Source organism: Elephantulus edwardii, unplaced genomic scaffold (genome assembly GCF_000299155.1).
Source record: "Elephantulus edwardii isolate Elephantulus edwardi_28Jun2011 unplaced genomic scaffold, EleEdw1.0 scaffold00104, whole genome shotgun sequence".
Taxonomy (NCBI): Eukaryota; Metazoa; Chordata; class Mammalia; order Macroscelidea; family Macroscelididae; genus Elephantulus; species Elephantulus edwardii.
Genome location: NW_006399854.1, coordinates 9,645,925 through 9,653,985, shown reverse-complemented (window position 1 = coordinate 9,653,985; position 8,061 = coordinate 9,645,925). Strand labels below are relative to the sequence as shown.

The window sequence follows — 8,061 nt, the reverse complement described above, 5'->3', positions numbered from 1 at the left end:
CACCAATCCTGATGCCACACTTTTCCTCATAGAGCCCAGCCTCTCAGATAATCTGCTCTGCATACAGGTTGAAAAGGTATGGAGATAGGACACATGCCTGGCGTACGCCTTTCCCAATCTTGAACCATGTAGTGTTTCCTTGCTCTATTCTGACTACTGCCTCTTGGCCCAAGTATAGGTTTTGCATTAGCATGAGTAAATGTTCTGGGATTCCCATTCTTCTCAGAGTCAGTCACAGTTTGTTATGATCCACACAGTCAAACGCCTTTGCATAATCAAGGAAACACAGATAGACATTCTTTTGGTATTCTCTGCTTTCAGCTAAGATCCATCTAACATCAACTACAATATCCCTAGTACCACGACCCCTTCTTAACCCAGCCTGGACTTCTGGCAATTCTCTGCTGAGGTGCTATTCCAGTCGTTTATGGATAATCTTCAGTAGAATCTTGCTTGCGTGTGAAATCAACGATATCGTTCTATAGTTTCCACACTCAGTTGGGTCACCCTTCTTTGGAATGGGAACAAATATAGATCTCTTCCAGTCAGTTGGCCAAGTGGTTGTTTTCTAGATTTCTTGGCATAACTTGGTGAGTAGTTGGGATATACCCCAAGGAAAACAGAACTGAGGCACAAATGGAGATCTGTAGACTGGTGCTCATAGCAGTGTCATTCATAACAGCAAGAAAATGGAAATGGCCCAAATGTGCAACACCAAATGAATGGACTGAGAAATTGTAATATATTCACGATAGAATACTACATAGCACTCAAGAACAATGATTTAGAAAAACACTATGTTAACATCGGAGAGGCTAGACAGCATTATGTTGAGTAAACTCAGTCTCATAAGGACTAACACTGCATAAAACCATCATTGTAACAATAGAAGGAGAACTAAGATGTATACAAGGGTCCAAATGGGGAAAGGGAGGGAAGAGGGGGCTGGAAGGGATCAGAGAGTTTGGTGAGCAGAGGGAGGGTGTGAAAGAACTAGAAAAGATTCAGTGGGGACCTAAAAATGATGGTCTAATAGTAGGCACGGATCAAAGGTAATTAATTTTATAAAACAACATATAGGAATGATCGTATGATACACAATGAATGGAGGAAAGTGTGAAACACTATATATGAATTCTGTATGCAAACTACAAAAGAATTTTTAAAAAGGAATGCAAGAACAAATGGTTGAATATTGTGATGACTATTAGTATACATGGCAAAATAGTAAGATCTTAGAAATGTGAAATTAGTTTGACAAAGACTGAATAAAAAAAAAGACTGAATAAATGCATTTTCAAAGGAAATTATTTTAGATGGTACAAGTATAAAGCATAATTTGACTGCTTTACCTCAGAATATTTAAAGTAAAAATAAATTTGAGCCTACAGTTTTAAAGTACTCACTGACAAACAAGAGTTTTATTAATCATGTATCAGATTCAGCACCTGTTCACATATGATGTAATGTTATTGGGTAGGTAATAGTTTGAGAATAGAGTTTGGTAGCTAATTTTAAATGAACTGAATAAAGCATTTCATCCCAAATTTAATTTAAACATCATTAATTCATACTGATCTTTTTATCTTTTGATTAAATTATTAATGTATTTCTGAACTTCTGTTGCACTGACAAATTAAAAGTTGAAACTTGAGTAGCTCTCTAGTTTGTTTTGAAAGATTTCTTTTAAATTCCAATTTTGCGCCTGTTAAGTAATTTTTAAAAAATGCAAAATATGCATTAGTTCCAACTGAGCTGCTAAATATCTTTCTGGATAAAAATTGTTTAGGTTCAAGTCTAGTGTTGGATTTAAAATTAGTATGGTTTATTTCCAACTTGACTTACACTTGAGCTCAAGTCCTTAGTTGAACATGGCAAGTATGCCAGAACCCTGTTAGAATTACATATGGTACATTTAAGGCCTATAAAAAAATACCTACCACAAATATTTTGACAGTTTTATGTAACTAGATGATAAACAATTGAATATTACTTACTTTTTGGCATTTGCAGCTTCTCAATAAGTTAACCAATTTTTTTTTTCTCTTGTCAAGTTTATGGAATTCATGGATCATACTTCCTGCCTCTATCTTATAACTAATTTCTGCTGTCATTGTTCCTGTAAATAGTTCATAACTTCAAAGAATCTCAGAGTTAAAAGAATGTTTTAAGATTCTAAGTGCTCTGTTAATCTCTTCTGAACAAAAGGATGAAAGCTTAGTTCCTCTAAGGGTCACTCATTTCACTTTTTAGTATCTGTTAGAAAATTTTTAATTCTGATTTAAAATGTATAAACCATAATATCTACCAATTAATTACTTTTCAAACCACCTCATGGATTTCCAAAGAAAAGTTTCATTATTCTTTATGATATAGCCCTTTTATTATTTTACACCACTATAAAATCAGAGGAAAGTGGCAAGGTATTTCACAGTTTTCCAATCACCTCATGTTATCTACTCTTCTTAAACCTTCTTTTGTTTTCAATTAATTTATACTTTGAAAGCACAGTCCCGTAATTCTGCTTGTTTCTTTACATTTTCATCCCCAGAGGATAAATCCTGTTTGTAATCTGTTTGACTAATTTGAACACCAGTCTGAATCTTATATCCAAATAGCAATTGTCTATCTTACCTTCTTTTATGCAACACTCTCAATCTAAAAAAAAACCCTACCACTATAAAAACACCTTGAGTAAGTTGAGCCTCAATTTTCATTCTCCATTAAAACCAAGCCCACTGTCATTTACTCAATTACGACTTAAAAAGTCACTTTGATTCTTTCTTTCATTTGCCTCCAATTTTGATAATGATGCTCCCAATTTCCCAGCTGCCTAACGTGAAAACCTGAGATCCACAGTTCTTGCGTATTGTTTTCCTCTACATTAAACAGATTGAGTCATTTTAATTCTTTCTCTGAAATGAAGTCTTCATTACCTTATGCTTACATCACTGTTCTCATGGCTTCCTAAATGCTGTTTCTAGTCTTTTACAACCACTCACTTCCCAATGTCTATACATAATATAAAATTTCTCAATCTGATTTGATTTTTAAGTCTTCCAATTAGCTCCACTCTCAAGAATCCAATAGAATTTCTTTTAAACTTGCCCTACATGGTTCTTGAAATGTACTTTATATCTTTTTCAACTTAAACGGAACATAACTCAGAAAGGTGAAAGAAATGCAAACTCACAGTATAATGAATAATACAAACTGAACCCTTGAGGATCACTGCTGGCACCACAGAAGTCATTTCATTCTCTCATGTGACCTACCCTCCCTGATCTTTCCCTTGCCCTTTCACTGCCCCCTTGCAATAACCACGAATGTTTATAGCATCGTGATAGACAGTGAAGAGATTAAGAGCTTCAGTTTGTTTGGCTCCACAATCAACACTCTTCATACCAACAGCCAGGAAATAAAAAGTTGAATTGCATTGGGCAAGTCTGCTATCAGGGACCTCTCCAGAGGTTAAAGAGCAACAATGCCAGTCTGGAGACTAAGGTGCACCTGATCCAGGCCATGGTTCTTGCAATTACTTGCTATGCATCAGAAAGCTAGATGACTAGGGATGACAGAAGAATTGATGCCTTTGAGCTGTGGCACTGGAAAAAAGTATTGAATATTCAATATACCACTGGTGACTAAGAGAACAAACAAGTCCATCGTGGAGAAGGTGAAATCAGGCTGCTCCTTGGAGGCAAGGATTCTGAAGCTTCGTCTTGACATATTTTGGGCATGTTGCAAGGAGGGACCAGTCCTTGGAGATGGACATCACGCTTGGGAAGGTGGAGGGCAGTGCAAGAGAAGAAGACCCTTGATGAGATGGATTGACTTAGTGGCTGGGGTAATGAGGACAGGTGTGTTAAAGATGATGAATTTGGCTCAGGATAGAGCAGAGTTTAGGGCTGTTGTACACAGGGTCACTATGAGTCACAAGTGACTCAATGGCACAGGACACAAAAGCAAGTTATCACCATGATTACTGGCTTTTCATACTGGAGCTCTGGCAGCCAAGTCTGCAGAGAGCTGTACCGCTAACCCAAAGGCTTACCTTCTCTAATGGTTTGAATCAACAAGTAGGTCCTTGGGAGCAAGACGAACAGTCTCCTCTTGTGTGATTTAGGACCTCAGAAATCCAATGGGGGCTGGCTATCAGTTGTTCTGACTCAATAGCAATGAATGAGTCAGTTAAGGAGCTGCTGCCAATTCCAACATGGTGTCCCCATATGTATACATCCATGCATTCTTAACTAGCAAATTTTAGTTTTGTCCAGTTTGATTTACACTTTACCTATTCGTTTGTCAACAGTTTTTAAGGTTTATTCAAGTTGTTGTGTATTTTTAGGTTTTTTAAATTGTTCTATTCCAGGGCATCTCAAACTTGGTACTGTTGACATTCTGTCTAGTTCTCTGTTGTGGGGAGGGGATATCCAGCAAATCACAGCTTCTTTAGCAGCATTCCTAACCTCTACTTATACAGTGCTAAAACTGCCTTACCTTGTGATGTAACAACCAAAAATGTCTACGTTGCTCAATGTTCCCTGGAAGGCAAAATCAGCCCTAATTGAGAATCATTCTCTAATTGACTTGCATTATTTGTTCAGTGCTCCATTATATGAATAGTATAATGTACAGAAGTACTAGAGTGTTGAAAATGATCCCCAGCTGACCATCCACGAGGTTTTCAGAGAAAGTAAATCACAAGGAAGGAGACTGCTCATCTTTCTCCCATGGAGCAGCTCAATGCCTTTTGGTTGGTAGCACAACTTCCGACCAGCAGTCCACCAGAGGTCCCTATTGTAAGAATACAGCATCGTTATCTTTCCAGTTGTCTAATAGTAACGCCTTTCAGATTCTCTTATGTAAGTCTGCTGAGGTCCATGCACTTCTCTAGAAGGGGAACTGCAGGGTCATTCAGTATGCACATCTCTAATAACATACGTTAGTGTGAAGACTTTTTCCAAAGTAGTTGTACAATATGAGTTCACAGTGTTATAGCCTTTCTGATGACAGCATTACTTACAAAAATATAAGATACAAAAACAGGTGTGGAGATTTTCTATCTCCCAACCAATGTGTTGTTGTTGTTGTTTTGTGCTGTCGAGTTGCTTGCGACTCATAGCGACCCTATGTACAACAGCCCTAAACTCTGCTCTGTCCTGCGCCAATCACACCATCTCCGATACATCCATCCCAATACTCTCAATACTACCTCAATACTCTTCTCCAGCACCACAGCTCAAAGACATCCATTCTCCTTCTATCCTCCGCGCTGATACATAACAAGTGATTGCAAAGACCATGGCCTGTATCAGACACACCTTAGTCTCCAGAGAGACAGCATTGCTCTTCAGTACTTTGGAGAGGTCCCTAACAGCAGACTTTCCCATGGCAATGCTCCTTTCCATTTCCTGGCTACTGGTGCCAAGAGTGTTGACTGTGGAGCCAAGCAAACTAAAGCTGTGAACAATCTCAATCTCTTCACCATCCATCCTGATGCTGTCAATTGGTCCAGTGGTGAGAATCTTTGTCTTCTTGACATTGAGCCTCAATCCATATTGGAGACTACAGTCCTTGACCCTCTGCAGCAAGCACTTCAGGTCCTCCTCACTTTCTGCAAGCAGGGTTGTGTCATCTGCATATCGCAGACTGTTGATATATCTTCCACCAATCTTGACCCCACATTCCTCCTCATAGAGCCCAGCCTCCCGGATCATCTGTTCTGCATACAGGTTGAAAAGGTATGTAGACAGGATACATCCCTGGCTCACGCCCTTCCCAATTTTGAACCATGCAGTGTTTCCTTGCTCTGTTCTGACGACTGCCTCTTGGTCCAAGTATAGGTTTCTCATTAGCATGATCAAGTGTTCTGGGATTCCCATTCTTCTGAGAATCAGCCAGTTTGTTATGATCCACATAGCCAAGATGGTCCCAACCAATGTAGTTATGCATTATTTTCCAATTGAGGCACACTCCTAGAGCTCTAGTGACATGGTTCTAGCCCTAGGCTACTAACCAAAAGGTAAACAATTGGAACCCACTAGCCACTCTGCAAGTGAAGGATGTGACAGTTGCTTTCATAAAAATGTACAGCCTTGGAAATCTTATGAGGTAGTTTCATTTGGTCTTATAGGGTCCCTATGAGTCTGACATAATCCCTTGGATGGTAGTGGGTGTTTCTTGAGGGAGACGCAGAGGGTTCCAGTGGGGTCAGCATATCCTTTCCTTCTTTTCAACGCTAATCACAGATATTTCTTCAAGTTCACCTCTCATTAGGAGGTTAACAGCATCAGTTTCTGGTTTTTTGTCCATTCTCTAAACTTTTGGAGTGTTTATGCCTTTATCACACATTTTATGGTTGATCACATACTTTCCCCAAACCGTAAGCTCTTACACAAGGCATATACTGCCTTTTTATTCTTTTGAGGTCCCTTTCTGGCCTAGCAAAGAGTCTAGATACAAACACCCAAAAGCCTGATATTGATACACTAAATGAATGGGGAAAAAAAACCACACAACAAGCTGCAACCTCTTCAATCTAAAAAGGAATGAAAAGTTAAGAAGCAGTGGATGTTTTGCCCATTTTGTTAGGTGCAGTAAAGAGCCAGAAACCAGCTAGGTATGTGAGCTTAAGCAAGTCATTTTTCTCGGAGCCTGTTTCACCGCTGCAACATTAAAAACGGATCATCGCTCCGATCAGCGCTAGAATTCGCCAAGAAAACGGTAAGTCATCAAACTGAGCTCGAGAATGAGACCAGGGTGGGTGGCAGGCCTACTGATGTCACCTGGCGCGCAAAAGAAGTGTCAGCTGAAACCTGTCCTTGGGGCGGGGACTACAAGAGATGGCCAAAGCGTGAGATCCTAAATAAAGCTATCGGGTCACACTGATCTGGGCAGCGCGCCTTCCAGAGAAGTCCCAGGGGCCAACTATGGGGCGAGGGAGTTGAGAGTTGCCGGCGCCCACTTGCTCACCCGGTTGGGATATTCCTTCTCCACGCAGTCCCCGCACATCGCGACGCCGTTCCTAGAGAACGTTTTCCAGCACTTCCGGGTAGACGAAACTTGCGAGATGTGGCTGGCGCATGCGCTCCAAGCACTCGACCTTCAGAAAGGGTGGTGGTGAGGGCTGGAACTGGGAACAGATTGGAAGTCTCCGCCCCCTAGCAACTGTTGTTAGGGAGGGCCGGGTCCCCGGGGCAACAACGGGAGTGAGGGAGTGGTTTGGGGAAACCTTGGGAGACTGGACTTTGTTGATGGGGCAGGAAGCGGAAGTTATCTTGAACCTAGGGAAGCCCTAATAGATACCTTTCAGATCTGAATTACAATATTCAAGAAAGAGAATTGTCTTTTTCTGCTCGTTTGCATATAAAATCGAACCAATAATTTAAGTACTTTTCTGTATCATTTCTTAGGGGAATTAAGGTAATAAGAGATTAAAACGTAACAAAGTGTTTGGTGGGAAGAACCCAAAACTAACTTCTGTTGAGTCTGTTTGAACTCTTGGTCAGGTTTCTGCACCCGAAACATCTTTTCTTCTTCTTCTCATTTTCATTAGTTTATTTACTAAATTCTAATACAGATTCAAACAAATTCATTCCATTTCCCTCACCCCCTCCCCCATCAAATTGTACAACCGAGTGATTAATAATCCCTTCTTCCCCCTATACATCCACATTCCTCTGCTTCCAGCCTCTCCCACCCCTCCTGGATCCTTATACTCATTCTACAATATTATACACTATTTAACCTTGTGGGACTAAATTCACTCAGCATAATGCTCTCCAGTCCCTCCCAAATTAGGTAATAATTTACAAAGTTATTGTTCCATTGTGTGAATGTATCATAATTTCTCAATCCATTCGTTTGTGGTTGGACATTTTGGGCTGTTTCCATGTTCTTGCGATAGTGAATAATGCTGCTATGAACATTAGTGTACAAATCTCCGTTTGTGTCTCAATTCTCATATTCTCAGGGTATATTCCAAGTAGTGGAATAGCTGGGTCATATGAAATGTCTATATTCAGCTTTTTGAGGAAACACCAAACTGCCTTCCATAAC

General features: G+C 40.0%; 1 protein-coding gene across 1 annotated transcript in view; it reads right to left on the bottom strand.

Moving 5' to 3' along the window:
* Positions 1–7,087, bottom strand: part of CHURC1 (churchill domain containing 1) — a 26,220-nt gene extending 19,133 nt beyond the window's left edge. The window contains 2 exon segments of the mRNA XM_006903610.1: positions 6,976–7,069; positions 7,071–7,087. Of these exon segments, the coding sequence (XP_006903672.1) occupies positions 6,976–7,069; positions 7,071–7,087 (111 nt within the window).
* Between the last annotated feature and the right edge of the window lie 974 nt (positions 7,088–8,061).